At 46.5% G+C, this 18,990-nt stretch overlaps 1 protein-coding gene across 2 annotated transcripts in view; it reads right to left on the bottom strand.

Moving 5' to 3' along the window:
* CAMK1D (calcium/calmodulin dependent protein kinase ID) overlaps positions 1-18,990 on the bottom strand; it is a 433,382-nt gene that overhangs the window by 23,709 nt on the left and 390,683 nt on the right. For both annotated transcript variants that reach the window (XM_047067247.1, XM_047067248.1), the window contains exon 6: positions 17,073-17,148. In XM_047067247.1, coding sequence (XP_046923203.1) covers positions 17,073-17,148 — 76 coding nt within the window. The remainder of the gene's footprint in view (positions 1-17,072; positions 17,149-18,990) is intronic.

Below are 18,990 nucleotides of genomic sequence, written 5' to 3'. Positions count from 1 at the left end.
TATTTTTGAGAGAGAGAGAGAGACAGAGTGCAAGTGGGGGAGGGGCAGAGAGCGAGGGAGCCACAGTCCGAAGCAGCCTCCAGGCTCCAAGCTGTCAGCATAGAGCCCAATGCGGGGCTTGAACTCATTAACGGTGAGATCATGACCTGGGCCGAAGTCAGACGCTTCACCAACTGAGTCACCCAGGCGCCCCTACATTTTCTTTATCCAGTCATCTATTGATGGACATTGACACTGTCGCCATGTCTTCACTCCTGTGAATTATGCTGCAGTGAACATGAGAGAGCTAATAACTCTTTGAGATCCTAATTTCAATTCTTTTGGATATACACCCAGAAGTGGGATTGCTAACTTTCTGAGGAACCTCCATTCTGTTTTCCACGGTGGCTGCGCCATTTTGCATTCCCACCAACAGTACATGAGGGTTCCCTTTTCTCCACAGTCCCACCAACACTTTCTCTTGTTTTTTTCTTTTGTTTTTTCCTCCAAAGAAGAGACACACATGGCTGACAGGTACTCACCATTTCTAATCATCAGGGAAATGCAAATCAAAACCACAATGAGCTATCACCTCACACCTGTCAGGGTGGCTATCATCAGGCAGCGACTTCCACAAAGTATTTCCATGTGGACGTTATCGTAATTCACTGTCAGTTTTAATCAGCCAACATACACATACTCACTTAGCGTCTTACGTATACCGAGCACTCATGCATTCATCAAATACTGATTTTGGACCTACTGCATACCAGGTCCTGGGTTTGATACTGGAGATAGGATGATACATAAGAACACGGACATCGTCTCCAAACTCTTCTGGGGAGGCAGAAGCAGCAGATGTCTACGCTTTATCTCAGAGGATGAGCAGGAGTTTTACAGGAGACACAGGGGCTACTGGTGGGGGTGGCTAACCGGGAATGAAGACGTGGGGACAGAAAAGAATCGTGCGTTCCAAAGCCTCGGAGCAGTTTGCTGCTGCTGCAGTGTGAAATGGAAGCCCACGGGCAGTGGGAGATGAAGCTGGCAGAATGCACAGTGGCCAGACCCCATGCTGCTGGGCTCCCCCACTAAGGCAGGTAGGCTATGGGAAGTCCCCCCAAAAGGCCCAGCCACAGGAGCCACAAGGGCAAGTGGCTTTGCACCTGGAGTGGGGTGGATTTGAGGCAGGAAGACAAGTTGGTATTTAGGCAAAGGAAAAGCAGGAGGGCGCAGGCAGTGGAGTTCGATCAGTGGGGCAGGTAGATTCCAAAAGGAGTTGAGAGAGAGGATTGTGGGGTCTGGAGTCTGGGACTGTGGCCCGTGCAGGCCAGCATGATGCCCAGCCCTGCAACAGGATGCCTGGAGCTGCTGTGTGGACCGTGACGGTGGCAAAGAGTGCAAGGGAGGGGAGCAGGCCCGGGAGGCAGCCCGACACCAGTGCACCCCGGGTCTCACCTCCGTTTGGGATGAAGACTAAGAGGCTAGCAAGAGGGAGGCTGACGGTGTGGACGTGGAGAGAGAAGCAGAGATGCTGGGATGGAAGGACCAGCCCAGGAGGCGCGGCGGCCTTCCCTGAGTACCCCCCTCGGATCCCTCACTGAGGACAGCGGATAAAAAACCACCCATCAGGTCCTCCTCTGAGTGTCCCCAAATACTGACTGGGCATCGGCCGTGTCCTAGGCCTGGGGATACAGTGTACAAGGAGACGGTGAGTCCTACTCTCATGATGTTTACATTCTATTTGGAGGATGGGGGAAAGAGACACTCAACACTAAGCTTCCAAATAAACAGGAAATTTTAAAAAGAAACAGGATGTATAAAAATAGACAGGAAAGATAATGGGAAGGTTTGCAAGTATTCCTTTTCATACACTGTTCCCTGTGCCAGGAATGCTCTTCTTCCTGTGTGCACTGTTGTGGCTCCTCCTTTCTCCCAGAGCTTTGTGTGTATGGCCTTATTCCGTGATATCTCTCCTGACCCCCACCCTGGCCAGGCAGAACCCTTCCTCTGAGCTCCCCAGCCTCTAAGATACAGTCATCATGGTGCACATATGGGTTGATATCTGTGTCCCACCATCTCCTCCGTTAGACTCTGAGCTCCCTGAGGGAGGTGACAGTGCCTCATTCACTTTTGTGATCCCAGTACCCAGCCCAGTATGTGTTCCACAAAAATCTGCCAGATGAATGAGCCCATAAACACCTCCCGATGTTTCTGGGACTACCACCCCATGCACTCAACCCCTCTCTGAACACTCGCCATTCTTCCTACTCTACTTCAATCCCGTCTCTTTCTTGGGTCCTCTCAAAGAATTTCGAAAGGATCTCTTTGTGGCTATTGCATGTGTCTTACCACCTTGATTGTGAGTTCTTAGAGGACAGAAGACTTTGTCATATATTGTATTTCCTTTGTATGTTTCATTAGCATTCAGTAACAATCAATACATATTTGTTGGCTGATTATTCTTTGATAAGTGGGAAATATTTACATGAAAAATGCTTGTGCATGTTTGTGTGCACAGTGGCACACACTCCAGTTGACTTACAAAGTAGTGTTGATCATCCTGAAATGGATGAATAGTTTCCGGAGAAAATAATTCAACTAAACTTTCTCATGTGTTACAATTTTTCAGTCATTTTTGCAGTGAAACCTCCTAATGCCCAGTAGCATCTTCAAAGCAGACTGGAATAAGCACAACTAATCATCAACAACCATTTAGCTCACATTTATCCTGTGCCCTGAAGGTTTCCTCCATGTAATGTCTCCCAGGTCTGTCTGCCCTCCAACCAGCAAATGCCCATAAGAGGATATAACCCATAGACTATACCCCCTGCTTATTCCCAGTATGAATCCTCAAACCAGAAGTTGAAATGTATGCCTGGAGAAGTACTTTATATAGTAGGGGGATTGGCACAGAATCAAATTTTATTCTGGGGTCCAGCAGTCATCGCCTGGCCTAGTGCCTCAGTTAGGAGCCTGGGAAAGTGGGCCCCAGTGGGAGAGGTGGTCTCAACCACAGCAAGTGGCAGGCCCGGGCATCTATCTGCCCAGGGCTCTTGTTTAGAGAAACAAAAGCAACTTCAGTCCAATTCTACGGAGATTTATGGAGCACCAATGTTTGAGCCAAACGCTGATCACATGGTCGTGAAGACCAGCCCTGTTCCTGTTCCTCAGAGTTCAGAGTCCGGCCATATGTGAGTGAGACAAGTAGGGCCCTGACTCCTCTATAGAAGAGGGACTTCGTTGTGTGTGTCCTGTAAACTTAAAATCAATGGCCACTATGTGTTGAGTATTTACTGTGTACCCGACACTAGGCTATGCAATTTACACGTTCTGTCTCATTTCTGAGCCATGTGTACTTAGGACGTAAGCATGTTCATCTTCCATTTCCAGGTGAGGAAATGCATGTGAGATTAGACAACTTTCTCACACCTAAGGGGCAGAACAGAATTTTAACTTTATTCATCCAATTCCAGAGCCAAGTCATCTTAACCTTTAATAGGAGCCCTACAGCTGGATAGGTCACGGCAAAGACAAGGAAATGCCACACATGTCCTCTTCCTAAACCTGTCTCTGAAGTCAGGGTGCTGTGTTTTTGTACATAATGAAACAGAGCCAGAAACAAGGCTATATGACCTGCCAAAGAGATAAAGAACAGCTCCGAGTCCTTGCACTCAGAAAATCAACACCTACCCTTCTACCCAGCCTGCTTTCTGGAAAGACAGAAGGAGGGGAACAGCTGGGACTATTATGGCCTGTCCGTGGGAGACAGGAATTGGAGAAAAATGAACCTGAGTCTATATTGAACCGGATTCCAATATGATCATGTCCAGTAGCCTCGTTGAGTGCTTTGCTCCCACATGGAGCCTAGAAAGGAAGTAAAGTTTAGAAACCCTTCTGTCAAGACATCATGGAGCCCAGCAGGACTGGGAAAGAGTTCAGGCATCCCTCACTGACCCAGAGCAGGTGGGAAATCAAATAACATACATAAGTGAATTTTCTAAGCACTTGAAATGTGCTTAAGTGCCAAAACTTATTTTCAATATTTTATGCAAAAAGCATTTGGGGTGCAACAGTCCATACTGACAATCGAATTGTCACCAGAAAATAGCAACCCAGAATTTGCTGTTTAGTTTAACTGGATAAAAGGGCTCTGAAGGAGAATGGAGAAGTGACTTTTCAAGGAAAGGCTGGTATTGTCCTCTGAGAGCCGACCACCATTCGCTTTGTTTTCAGAGAGGTTTCATGGTGTAGTTTCCTCAGCCTGGGATTTAGAGAAACAAAGACACAGATTTCAGGGGCACCTGGGTGGCTCAGTCGGTTAAGCGTCCGACTTCAGCTCAGGTCATGATCTCGTGGTTTGTGGGTTCCGGCCCTGTGTCGGGCTCTGTGCTGACAGCTCAGAGCCTGGAGCCTGCTTCTGATTATGTGTCTCCCTCTCTCTCCATCCCTCCCCTTCTTGCACTCGGTCTGTCTCTCTCTCTCAAAAATAAATTAAAAAAAAAACATTAAAAAAAAAAAAGGACACAAAATCCAATCTTGGCTCCAACAAGTACTGGTCGAGTGACCTTGGGAAAATGACATATCCTCTCTGAGGCTCGGTTTCTTCTGTGAAATGAGAATAATAACACCCACCTTATAGAGAGAAATAACATGTATAGCACATACTATATAATAATATGCATTATACACAAACACACACAAAGATGGATAGACAGATGGATGCAGAGACATGAAGGTAACAGGTATACCACCGGAAAGTGCTGTCACACAGTGATCACTAAATGTAGGCTCCCTCTCCTTTATCCTGTCTTGTCTTTTCCATCCCACCAATGCTCTGTAATCCCTTTCAGGCTCCTTCAGCTGAAGCACTGACGTGGATCGCTGCTCACCACCAGGAAGAACAATGGGGCGGGGGGAGGAGGGCTGGGGGCAGAGGAGCAGACGCGGCCCGAGGGACTCAGTCCAGTGGCCTCAACGTGAAAATGAAGCGACATACCTTTAAACTTTGTGCAAAGTCTCAGAATCATCCACGAAGGCCCATCCCTTCTGACCTAAACTATAAAGCTTGCTACAGAAAAGGAGGAAGAGCCATGATCGAATTCTGGTCATAACTTCGTGCCCTGTGTGGTGAAGATAAGGGTAGAGTGTACCAGAGATCAGGTTTTCACTCTGCTCTTTGTATCCCACTATTTCCAAGCATTTAGCCCGGGAGCCCTCAATTCCAGGAAGAGCTCAAGATTTCCAGAGAACATTTACGCAAAGGTATTATTTGTGAAGAAGAATATTTTGATGGAGTTAGGCCAAGGCGTCAAAACAACAAACCCCTATGTATATTATTGCAAACTAGGTAAGCCACATAAGGTCAACCCAGGCCCAAAGAGTCTCTGGAAAACATTCACAAAACCAATCAAATCTGGGTATCCTCCGTTGGAAACCAGAGTCTGTCTCATATGCAATAACTCTGGTAAGCCCCTGTTTGCCTTTTTGTCTCGGCACTTGGTGTGTATTTATGAATGTCTGGGTCCGGTGCTAAGGAATCTGAGTTTTATTCATCTTACTCTGGGTAATATAACTTTCATAAAATAAAGCAAAGCTTTTTAAGCTGATAAACCTCTTGTACTTAGCTGCAAGGCCCACTTAGTGAACAAAACAGGTTTCAGCGTATCATGCGGATTTACAAAACAGAATGACCAATGAGGCCTGAATCATTACAGAGATGTAATCCAATGATTTCAGCGACCATATGTTTGACCATGCACACTCCAGAACTTTCTCCTCACAAATTTGGAAGAGATCAGGCTGGAGAAAGCAGGAATGGTTTCACGTATTAAATCCATGTGCAGGCTGACTTCAGCAAAACACTGTTGATGAAAATGTAACAGACAAGTGTCCCATGTCATCCCTGGAGATTTGGATAAGGCCTTGAAAGCTGAGAATGTGTAAGCAGATCAGGGAAAGATCTAGGGGAGAAAGGAAACACATTTCTTGGACAGTTTATATACAACTGGGGCTGAAGATTGGGAGCCGCCGGGAAGGGTAGGGGGAAGGAGATTCAGCACTTCTCCAAGCATGAGAAGAGAGTAGCATACTCCATTTGGAGTAAAAGAGTTTGTAAAGGAGCGGACCAGACAATGCAGCATCCACAGCTGTTGGATCGTGATCCACAGTGCCGCTTCCAAGTGTATCACTTTTTGATTCTTGCGTTAGCCACATGGACAGCACCTTGAGGCTGTCTGGGGGACGGACACAGAGGCACTGAGCCCCCTGCTGCGGGTGAAACACAGCCAAAGGAAGCCCAGACAAAGCCACTTTGCACTCCGCTCGCGCTGACCACGGAAGGGAGGGCAGGCGGGGAGGAAGATGAGCAGGGAGAGCTTCAAACAGCCAGGACTGTTGTGTTAGGAAAAACCCAGCGAAACTTCCAGCAGCTAAAATTAGTTCTCACGAGTAATGGATTTCATCCCGAAGCTCTGAGGGGTGCAGACATCCAGTCTGGAGGTGATTAACACCAGCGCTAACTGATGATTCTGAACCCGGGCGGATTTCCAATTCGACTTTTGCATCTTGACTTTTTTTTTTTTTGGTTGCAGGGTTCTTGCTTGCTCCCTCTCGGCTTGTTTCCTTCCTTTTCTCTCTCCCGTTCTGATGGGCATGCAGTTACGATTCTGCAGGTGAAAAGCAGACCAGTTGCTGCACCTGGGAAGTGTGTTGGTACAGCCACGCCATGGGCTGTCCACTTGTCCCCTGGCCTCTGCTTACTTGCGTATGAAGCGCTGCTGAGAATGCCTAGCCGGCAAGCCCTCGCAGCACAGCAAGGGGATTAGAGGGCTGAAGACGGTCCCCGGGTGCTGTCTCGCCAACGCATAGTGCAGTGTTCGGTGCAGAGTCACGGGCTTTGGCGTGTCCTTCTGTGGGTCCCCTTGCCACCTCCACGAGCGTTTCCTCACTTGCTCGTGGAAATCAGGGACTCTCCCCTTCTCACTTTCATCATCTGCACCTCCTGGTCACAAACCCAGCTCAGAGTAAGTGGTCCAAACTCATGACTTGCTCCTACACCCCCCATGCACTTTCTATAGCTTTACGCTATAGCTGTGTGCCGCCTCCTTCCTGCCTCTGGGCTGCTGTGCTACGTTCCAGATGGTAAACATGGTAAAACATAATAAGGGCCTCTTTTGAGTCTTCCGTTTGCTCAGTATGGTGATAGGTGAGTTAAAAATCCTGATTCAGGGGCGCCTGGGTGGCTCACTCGGTTAAACATCCAACTCGTGGTTTTGGCTCAGGTCATGATCTCATGGTTCCCAAGTTTGAGCCCCTCACCGGGCTCCGTGCTGACAGTGTAGAGCCTGCTTGGGATTCTCTCTCTCTCCCTCTCTCTCTCTCTGCCCCTCCCCCACTTGTACACTCACTCTCTTTCTCTCTCTCAAAATAAATAAACTTGGAAAAAATCCTGATAATTCAAAGATTCTATTTTCCCCATCATCAAGTTTTAGACATCAGAAGGTCAAAGCTGGATCACATCTTTCAAGTTCTATTTCAAAAATTATGTTTCAGACTGAACAGTACATCTTCTCTCCAACACAGTAAGCACATCATTATCTTCAGATAATTGGTCTTGAAGGATAAACCATCAATCTCTGCATGATGGCCCTGCCAATATTTGAAGACAGTCTGTCCAAAGCCAGATCACCATCACCTTGTGGAGACTTCCTCAAGGCCAGGACAGGGTTTACAGCTCTGCCCTGGGAGCTCTTGCCTCTCATTTCAGTGACAGCCACCAAGACTGGATTTTAACTGATCTGTTTACTGTCTGTCCCCTCCAGCAGACAGTGAGCACCCCCAAGTCCCAGTTGGTAATGAATCCATCTCTGCAACCCCGTCGTATTGCCTGACACATATTCCGCTCAATAAATGTTAGTTAAGTGAATGCATGTCAATCCTCTGCCTTCTGTTCTCCAGGAGAAATATCCTGAAGTGTTAAATGACAGTTTCCAGGAGAGGATACTGATGATGCTGATGTGAACAGAAGAGAGCAGAGGAAGTGAAATGTTTTTCCATCTGGCCCGAAGCCCTGCCATTGAGTGTAAAGGTGATATAGGTGAGACATTCCCTACGAGCTTCTCCCTGAGGTGTCCTTTCTACCCCAGGGCCTTTGCGAGACAAAGACATTAGTGGATTCCACCTTCCCTGAAATGACTGGCAGGAAGTTGCTCCCCCTCCCCCAACTAAAGTGCAGAATTTCTTTTTTTTTTTTTTTTTTAATTTTTAACGTTTATTTATTTTTGAGACAGAGAGAGACAGAGCATGAACGGGGGAGGGGCAGAGAGAGAGGGAGACACAGAATCCGAAGCAGGTTCCAGGCTCTGAGCCATCAGCCCAGAGCCCGACGCGGGGCTCGAACTCACGGACCGCGAGATCGTGACCTGGCTAAAGTCGGACGCTTAACCGACTGAGCCACCCAGGCGCCCCTAAAGTGCAGAATTTCTTGACCTCGATTGCACTGCTTGTAAAATTTCCTCCATCACCTCCGTGCATACCCCTCCACCCACTTTCTGAAACCAGACAATATTTGTTTGACTATTTCCTAAGGGTTGAGAAGTGAACCAACCATCAACAGACAACCAATAAAGTCTTTCCCCAGAAGCAGCAGGGAGAGGGTCACAGGCCCACAACAAAGCAGGAATATGGTCAAGCAGTACTTGTGTCTGAGACTAAAGGTAACCAAAAGGCATTTAGCCACATACAGGATCCACTCAGTGTAGACTATGGACGGGAGATGAAGCACCTTTCTGGAAATCCTTGGAAAGCACCATAGTGAAATGCAGTCAGTGAAATAAAGTCAGTAAGCCTGAGAATTATGACAACCAAAGCCTGCTCAAACACTGATAATAATGCCTGAATGATAGAAAATAGAGAAGGCTGGAGGCTGATCTTTAGGGCAGGAGGGAGGAGAGGGAGGCGTAAGCCCTGGCCAGTCTGTGGCCACTCTGACCAGCCACCAGGGACAGCTGTGTCACAGAGGGACAGAAATACCCTTGGATATAGAGAAGAACCCTGGAGAGGACTCTAGGCTTTATGAAAACACGTAAGGCCATCCAGCTTTAGGCTCTGATTCCTTGTTTGTAAAGGCAACTTCTGCTTTTAATCTGCTTTCTCATGGAGCATTTCCTCTTGCGGGGAGAACATGCTAGTTTGATGACATGTGTATCCAATTACCCTGCAGGGCACGGATCTCATGATTTAGTAAACTGACACTCCAGGGTTTTTTTTTTTTTTTTTTTTTTTTAATCTCTTTTGAGTCTGGCTAGTGTGAACCAATTCACTGGGACTGTCTGAGCAAGACGAATAAATAGATTAATTTAGTTCCTGAACTTCGAAAGCCAAAGTGCAGCCCATGGGCCCAAGGCAGCCTAAACAAGGCAATGTGTCCCCTCCCACAAAGTTTATGAATATAACAAGATGATTGCTGCCTGCTGGCAATGCCAGTTAATTATTCTTATTAGTGCTAACACTTTTCATACTAATGGTAGTAACCACCATCATAATGCCCCATGCTTGGCTCTTTCCCTGGGGCTGAGTAATTACACCACATTCTCTCCTACTGGAGCTTGGGTTCCGCTCTCTCCCTGGGACATGTGTATCCACAAAGCCGCATCTGTCAATGGTTTAAAATGATGATGACTACCTTGACAAGGAACATTCTTTGTCTCCAAAAATGGACCTACCATACAGATTAGGCACTCTTATCACCACTCTTTACAAAGCCAATTACACTGAGTACCAGCTGGCCGATAGATATTTATGTGACTTCGTTTTAAAGACTGAACCATGGAGGAGGCCAGTCAAAAAGTAAGGGGATTACTGTAAGTATTTTGCCTGGAGTTTCTGCTAGGCAGAGAGGTCCAAGGCCACAACAAGGGTCGGGGCCCTCCCCACCCACAGCAGTCCCACCCTAACCCTCTGGCCTTCCCAAACGCTCTCATGCCAAACTCCGTAAGGCCTTGCTTGATTCTTAGACTGACACACATCCACTGTGTTTCTCCATAGCACAGAGCATGCTGTATCCCTGAGCATAAGTGAGGCAAGCCATCATTAACTCATCTCCTTGAAATTTCGAGAAAGAAAGGCAGTGTGCACATGATGGCAAAATTCAGTCTTGTCAATGAAATGCAGATTCTCATCTCCAGTGGGCACATTTATTTCCTTGGAACTTGCGGGATCTTGGCTGACCACACATCCAGGCTGGACACCGACATGCCCACCAGCGTGTGCCTCACATTCTCCTCATTCTTCTCAGTAGCTTAAGTGATGCAGGCAAAGATGTTTTTCCTAAGTCCAGATCCCTAGAGGGACTCCTGATAAGGACCCATTAAATGTGTTTTTAAAAATGAGTATCCCTCATAGGAAAAAATATTTCTCCTTCCAACATGATGGATAACATAGAAATGAGTGCAGAGATCAAAAGAGAAGGAATACATCAAGTATCTGCACTGACAAAATACAGAATGTCTGCATGCAGAGGGGACGTTTGGTACATGGCCGGTCACAGCTGCTTTTGTTGTGATCTGATTTCTCAGTGTGACAGGTTTAGCAAATGAAAATAACGCTGCACTTCAAAAAACTGCAGAGGCTAACCTTTTTCCATTATAGGTGATATGAAGAACAGGGGTTCAGCACAGACCCCCGCGGGACAGCTGCCTTCCCCTGTGTGCTGCCTGTGCGTCACGACCCGCTCAACAGCCTTGCTCACTGGTCTCCAGACGGAAGATGAAAGCAGGGAGTCGGGGTGCAGTAGGAAGGTCAAAAGTCCCAACATGGGTAGGGGCCCTCCCCACCTACGGCAGACCCACCCTAACCCTCTAGCCGGTCAGCAGGAAGTAGCAAGAGTCTGAGACTGAGATCCAGGAGTTCTAACTTCTAACCCTAGTTCAACCTGGAGCCAGCCTTGCACCAGGAACCCCAACCAAGGCCAGGGGCCTTTTACTGAGTATTTTCATCGGCGCTCGAATGTGCCTCAGGCAACCTTGATCCTGTGCCTGCAAGCATCCCTCTCCCCTCTCTGAAATGCTAGTCTTATCCAGACTCCTAGACATACCTGGCATGGTGCCTCCTCCTTCCCGAACACCCCTGTCCCCATTGGTGGCTTCAGCCCAGGAATTCCTACAGCTGCACACAAGCCCCTCCGCATGTCACTTAATCTACTTTATGAATCTTCTTGTCCCACCATATACACTGTTAATATTCTCATGGGAGGCAACATGCTTTTGTCATCTTGGCATCTTTAGCACCTAACAGTGCCTGGAATAGAAAAGGTACCCAAGAAATGCTAGTTGTTGGCACTAATAATGATAAATTTGAAGTGAGTGGTTCTCCAAGCATAGCCATATTATGTAGAAAAGTTTTATCTAGAATGTGGCCTATCAGCCATAAAGATCTGAACATCTTGGAAGGTATAAGAGAGAGGCTCACAGTCTCCATTTATTCTCTGCTTGAGACTCTCAGAGCTCTGGAAGGCACCAAGGAAAACAGGCACCCTAGCTGCCATTTTGAAATATGACACAGCTGATAAATCAACCGGAGACTAATCCCTGGAGCAAAACTAGTGGTGATCAGGTGACCATCAAGTTTGAGCTTATCAATTTATACTTAAAATAGAAATAAAGAAATATAGTATTGCTTTACTTAATACTATATTTTAACCCAGGCAAGTATTGTATTGTATACTGTAATTATAAGGCTTTGGATATACTACATTCAAACCATACCCAGATATATATGCCAAGCATCTCTATCCCAGACTTCTGACCTCCACATGTGCCTACACAATTGCATGGATATCTCAAAGTTTATCTCAAGTTTAACATGCCCCAAATGAAATTCTTGATCTCACTGTGATCCCCCTAGACTTGCTCATTCACCACCCTCTATTCTTTTTTCTTAGCCATCTACATGAATGCTTATGCCAAAAACTTGGGTTTACACCTGAAACTTCTCTCTCCTTTAACCCCATATCCAAAATACACCTGCCACTCGATCACCATCACTGCCTCCCTGGTGGAAGCAACTGTCACTGCTCACCTGACAAAGCCTCCCAACAGTCACCACCCTCCACTCCTGCTTTGTCTAACCCCCGTTCACAGAGTAGCTGGAATAATACTTGAGTGAAAATCAGATCAGTTCATATCTTTGGCCAAAATCCTTCTTTGGCTTCCCACTACATTTGTTAAACCTAAACTTTCTGCCACGTCTCTCCTTCCCCAGGCTCTTGCATATAACTTTCTGATATCCTGTCTTGATATCATACTCTAACCATGTTGCACTTAAAAAAAATTTTTTTTAACATTTATTTATTTTTGAGAGACAGACAGACAGAGAGACAAAGGGCGAGCAGGGAAGAGGCAGAGAGAGAGGGAGACACAGAATCCAAAGCAGGCTCCAGGCTTTGGGCTGTCAGCACCGCGCCCGGTGCAGGGTTCGATCCCATGAACCGTGAGATCATGACCTAACCCAAGTCATACATTTAACCAACTGAGCCACCTGGGTGCCCCCTTGCTGTCCTTCCTGGTGTTCTCCTACCTATTGGGCCATGGCAGACGTGTTCTTTACCTACTGCAAATCCATTTCCTGCTTTCCTCTTCACCAGCAGAGGTCACCTGCTTCATTTGGCCAACCAGCGATAATCCCATCTTGTCTGCCAGGGACTCCTTTAGAAACGAGCATGGGAGGCATTTCTGGCCAATCAGACATGAGGGAAAGTTGCCTGAGGGGCTTCTGGGGAAGATATTCTAGCTCTTCCAGGAACGTGGGGATAAACATCACCTCTTCTTCCACCAGTCAATGCTGTGTCTGTCCAAGATGCCCAACGCTGCGGTGGCCATCTTGTTTGGTTGTGGGGGGCGGGGGGCGGGGCGGTCGCAAGGAAAGATTAACGTACTGAGGATGGTGAAGAGCAGTACCATCCCAGATGGATACCATCTGGGAGTGACATTCTGACCTAGGCAGTCTTGTGGCTCCCCTAGATCCACACTTGTTATTATGTGAGGTATGACTTGTTTTCTTGTTTTAAATGCTTAAGCCAGAATTTTCTGTTACTTGCAGCTGAAAGCCTCCTCTGTGCATGCTATTCACTCTGCCTGGAACACTTTCTCCTCACTCTATCTGCTGAACACTCACACATCATTTAGGTTTTGTTTTAAGGCCCCTTTTTCAAAGAAGTCCTCCTCAGCCATTTACCCCAGTGGAAACGAGGCAACCTCTGTTCCACTTTACTAGGGCACCTCATGCTCTTCCTTTAAGGCACTCTGCACATTTTTAAATGTGTTGCACATGTTGCACATGTTTAAATGTTCATTTATGAGGTTTCTCTGAATGCCTGTCTCTTCCATGAGACTGAGAGCCAGCTTCACAAACCCAGGGACTGTGTATGTTTTGTTTAACGCTCATTCCCAGGATCTAGCATAGTGACAGGTGCATGGTACGTACTCAGTAAACATTTGCAGAAAGAAAGAAATAAACACAAGCTGGATGTCTCAGGGAAAGAAACATCCTGTCTTCTCTCACTGACATGGCCACGTCTGCATGTGAAGGGCATGTGGCGTAGCAGAAAGAGCTGGACTGGAAGTCAGAGCTGGGCTTGGGTTCAAATGTCAATTCTGACACCAAGTTATATTATTTAGTGTCCTTGAACTGAAGTTTCATCTTCTCTCAGTGGGTTTAATAATAACTACATCTATCTTGTAGGATTGCAGGGAGGTGACGGGAGATAAAACCTGTGAGAATATTTATATCCTTGCACTGTTACACAGATGTTTGATGTAATATATATGTGTATATATAATATATATGTGTATATATAATATAGATACATACGTATTTATTATATATACATCATTGATATTATAAAGTAGGTACTATGTCCATCCCGAAATGTCCATGTTTTGAGGAGATTCTGCTGTAAGAATTTTATCAAGCACAACACAACCAAATCATTTACTATGGACTGAATAGCATCCCTCTCAAATTCGTATGTTGAAGCCCTAACCCCCACTGTGATGGTGTTTGAAAATGGGGCCTTTGAGAGGTAATTAGGTTGGGATGAGGTCATGAGGATGGGGCCTCCATAATGGGATTAGTGCCTTTATGAGAAGAGACAGGAGACACGAGAGAGCTTGAACATTCCCCTTCTGCCTTGTGAGGACACAATAGGAAGGTGGCAACCTAGGCAGAAAGAAGGTCCTCACCAGGAACTGAATCAGCAGGCACCTAGATCTTGGACTTCCCAGCCTTCTAAACTGTGAGAAATGAATGTCTGCCTATTAAGTCACCCAGTCCATAGTGTTTTGTTATAGCAGCCAGAGCTGTCTAAGACACCAATGCCCATCCCAGTAAAGCTGTATGTACCTCCTTCTAGCTGTGCAGATATCCTACCCCAATGCCAAGACTTGAGGGAAACCATTATACATACAAAGGGAATCTATAGACATTAGTGTAGACCAGATGGGTCAAGATTCAGAAGAAGTGTGAAGGCACAAACAAGCAGAAGCCCAGATGAAGGGACACTTGTGCCTAGCCCCAGATTTCTCGAGATGACGCCAGCTTTGGTCCTCTGCAGGAAGAACAGTGGCCCATCATTCATTTCTTCTCATCTTTCATGTCAAGTTTATCAAGGCATGACCTCTGAGGTGAATTTCAGCTGAGAGTTTAGGGGGCCAGAGTAAATAACACACGGCCTGTGTCTGATATCTACCTACGCAGGAAGCCCCTTAATGAGGTATGCTAAAGTGTGTGGTGTGTGGTGTGTGTGTGTGTGTGTGTGTGTGTGTGTGTGTGTGAATTTATTAGGGGACAGGGTCCAGAGCTTCCACCAGATTCTCAAAAGGGTCTGTAACTCCCCCCGACACACACACTAAAAAGGATGAAACTACTATAGAAGATGGTCAAGATGCTTTAAAAGTAAAACCACTATGTAAATGTGATGTTAGTTTTATAGCTCAGATGAATCTGCCCTTTACCTATTTCCATAAGTGGGAGTCCTACGGGCCAAGGATATCAGAATGGATAAATCCTGTGATAATGGCAGGAATCTACAGGAGCTGTCAACTAAATCCACATTAAATTACAAAAGCTGCCCGGTTGAATGCATGCTGTAGAAAGACCGCTTGCTTTCCAGATAATGAGACAACGCCAATACAGGGGGGATGTTTCCAGCAGTCCCTGAGGATGCCACATACTGTCAGACCTTTCTCTGATCACAATCCCCCACGGTCTTTCATTGTGTGTAGCAGACTCTGTCTGCTAGAAAGCCTTCCCTTCCTTGGGAAGAAATTCATTTCCTATCAATTACAGACACCAGTTGGCCTAAACCCAGCCTAGCAGTGTGTTCCATTGTAAGTGTGTGAAAGTATCACTGCCAAAAGAAATTGTAATTAAAAAACAACTTTACAGTGGACTGAAGGAAAACAAAAAATAATAATAATAACCAAAACTGATCACCGTGAAAACAACTGCAACAACCCTATGCCTATGACAGCCCTTCCTGGGTTGTGGAGATGAGGCACCTGAGAAGAAATGAGGTATCTAAAGGCTAAATTTTGGTTTTCACCATATTTTTCTCATTTTGATTTCTTTTGAAGATGTCCTAATATTTTCATAGTCATTTGTATCCCCAGGAAAGCCAAGGTGGCACATGAAGAGATGCTCAACATCATTAGCCATAAGATAAATGCACTAGGCATTATTCATAACAGCCAAGATATGAGAACAATCCAAGCGTCCATTGATAAAGAAGAGGTGATACACACATGCACACATGCATGCACACACATACACACACACTGGAATATTACTCAGCTATAAAAAGGATGGGATGTTGTCATTTGCAACAACAGGGATGGACTTAGAGGATATTTTGCAATGTGAAATAAATCAGACCTAGAAAGACAAATACTATATGATCTCACTCGTATGTGGAATCTAAAAAAACAAATGAATAAATAAACAAAAAGCAGAACTGGACCTATAAATACAGAGAACAAATTGATGGTTTGCCAGAAGGGAGGGTGGAGGGGTAAAATGGGTGAAGAGGAGTGGGAGGTACAGGCCTCCAGTGATGGAATGAATATGTCACAGGAGTAAAAGGTACAGCATGGGGAAAAGAGCCAACAGTATTGGAATAGCGTCGTATGGTGACAGAGGGTAAGCTACACTTGTTGTGAGCACAACCTAACGTATAGAGTTATGAAATCACTATGTTGTACACCTGAATCAAATGTAACATTGTGTGTCAACTGCACTCAAAAACATTAGAAATACATTTTAAGAAAGAGAAATGCAAACCAAACGCACGACGAAAGCACTTCATATCGATTAGGACGGCTGTTATGAAAACTGGAAAATAAGTGTCGGGAAGGATGTGGTGAGACTGGAACCCTTGTGCATTGCTGTTGGGAATGTAAAGTGGGGGTGCTGCTATGGAAAACAGCGTGGAGCTTCCTCAAAACGTTAAAACGTAGAATTACTGTATAATCCAGCCATCCCACATCCCGGTAGACACCCAAAGGCAGACATCTGAACACCCATGTTCATAGCAACATTATGCGTAATGGCCCCACGGTAGAAACCGCCAGGTGTCCACTGAGGGATGAATGGATAAACAAAATGTGTCATATGCATATAACGGACTGTTCGTCAGCCTTATAAAGAATGAAATTCCAGCACCTGCTCCCACATGGATGAACCCTGAGGACATTATAAACGAGAAAGCCAGTCACAAAAGCACAAATGCCATATGATTCCACTTACGTGAGGAACCTAGAATGGCCGACTTCACAGAGATAGAAGGAAGAATGGAGTGTATCTGGGACTACAGGGAGGGGACAACAGGAGTCAGAGTTTAATGGGGACAGAGTTTCAGTTTTGGGAAGATGAAAACATTCTGGAGATGGGTGGTGGTGACTGCACGACAGTGTGAATGAACTGGACGCCACTGACCTGTGCATTTAAAAAGGGTTAAAATGGTAAATCCTGTGTTAAGTGTATTTCACGGCAATAAAAAAGAAAGAAAGAAAAAAGAAGCCAAGGTAGCAAGCAATACTCACAAGATATAGGCAATCACCCCGATGGACCAGCAGTCCACAGCTTTGCTGTACGGTTTCTGGGCCAGGACCTCAGGAGCTGTGAAATGACAAAGGAGAGACACAAGCCTGACAACTCAAAAGCTAAAGACATAAAACATTTCTTAGATTTTTCTTTTCTTTTTCTCTTTGCGCCTCAGGATGAACTTTCTGTCATTCTAAAAACTGAGTAGAGATAGAGGACCTATTTTGGGTGTTGGCTTTCTTAACCAGAAAAAAGTGAGAGCATTTGTGCGTGCGTGTATGTGTGTGTGTGTGTGTGTGTGTGTGTGTGTGTGTGTGTGTGTGTAACTGGAGATTATCAGTCAAATTCAATCAGTCAATCAACAAATAGGAATAGGTAGCTCTCTCATGTCAGTGCTGTGTTAAGTACTACAGCTCAGCTGAGACTGAGTCGGGGACAGGTACACTTCACGGGAGTCTGGGGTGTGACTCCACCTAAAATTAACTCAGGGAAGCCTCTCTGGGCCCAGCACAGGGCCTCCCTGGGTGCCGTGGGGCATGAACAGGAAGCCTCTTCCTAATGCCTTCACAGAGCTCACAATCCAGGGCAGTGAAGACCTTAAATCTGGCCCCTGGGGGGCATGGCCCAGGCCCGCTCTCAGCTCATCATTCTCTAAGGTTTATGGTGGGTCTCCCGTCAATACAGACATTTCAGCCTCTCCCCTGTCAAACAGCAAAAACGCTCCTTAATCTCAACTCCTCGCTTCTAACCCGAGGGTCCTCTAGCCCAGGGGTCTCAGCTTATTCTGTCCCTGTTCTCACACTTGCTATTCCAGGCCTTGCGTGCTTTCCTAAGCAGGACTAGGAACGCATACAAACTATTGTTGAATGTTTCTGGTTACGACGGTAAGAAATACCAACCACAGACAATCCCCAAATCTGCTTGTCGGTTTCGGCCCCAATTCCTCCAAACTTCTGATGAGACTTTATTTTTTTCCTTTTTTCCCAAGAGCAAAATAAATAGGTCGGTATGTCCTTTATTGGCTACATTCAGCCTCAACATGGTAGCAGAAGGAGACCCAGAACTGTAACGCTGGGCAGCTCACAAACTGGAGAAGTGGCCCCTGGATACTTGGGAGCTGGCTGCATCTTCCTTGTCCCCACTTGTCCCCACTTCCTTGTCCCTGTGCCTACTAAGAGCAGATTTCTCAGATGCTTCTATTACGGCAACTGACGAAAGGGAGCCGTTTACCACAGTAAGTGTCTCGCTGATTTAGGAGGCACGCTCTCCATGAGCTGATGTTCTGGTATGAGTGGCTACAAGACAACAGATGGAAACATCTGCAAGGAGCTTATTTCTAAGCCTCCAGGGCCATCCACGTGGGCTGGTGGAAAGTTCAAAGGAGGCAGAGAGGCTCACTGGTGACGCCTGACCCAGTGTCATCCCCCCAGCAGAACAGACGGCAAAATATCCTGAGCCCACAGCGAGGCTGGCAGGCAGGAGCCCTGGCTTCCACGTCACAGGGTCCGCAGGGCTCTTTAGGAAGACGGCAAGCCAGCCCGGCCCAGCCACTCCATGACACCAGATGTCAAACAGTGATGCAGGGGCAGCTAGAGCTCAGGGCAGGATTGGGGGCACAAGCTCTTGTGTCACACCAGGTATGACATGGCGACAGACATGCGGAAGGAGCCCTGAGAAGGTGCGAAGGCACCTCCAACAGCTGATTCCACAGTTTTTAAAGCAAAGATCGAGACGATCCCCTGAGCCACGGTGTGTGGAGGGTAAGCGTCACAGCACCTGCAAAGCAGGCTTCACTCCTGGGAAGAGCTGATACTGTCTGTGTTCTTTTGCACACCCCATCCTCAGTTCTCTAGCGCTGTGGGTGTGGGAGGGAGGACTCCTTAGAGCACCCCCTCCTCCCTCCTTCTCCTCCTTCCT

This window comes from Lynx rufus, unplaced genomic scaffold (assembly GCF_022079265.1).
Source record: "Lynx rufus isolate CCGP_SWC_20201006 ecotype Redwood Valley unplaced genomic scaffold, mLynRuf1.p SCAF_7, whole genome shotgun sequence".
NCBI classification, from domain to species: domain Eukaryota; kingdom Metazoa; phylum Chordata; class Mammalia; order Carnivora; family Felidae; genus Lynx; species Lynx rufus.
This window is presented reverse-complemented; position numbering and strand designations above follow the sequence as displayed.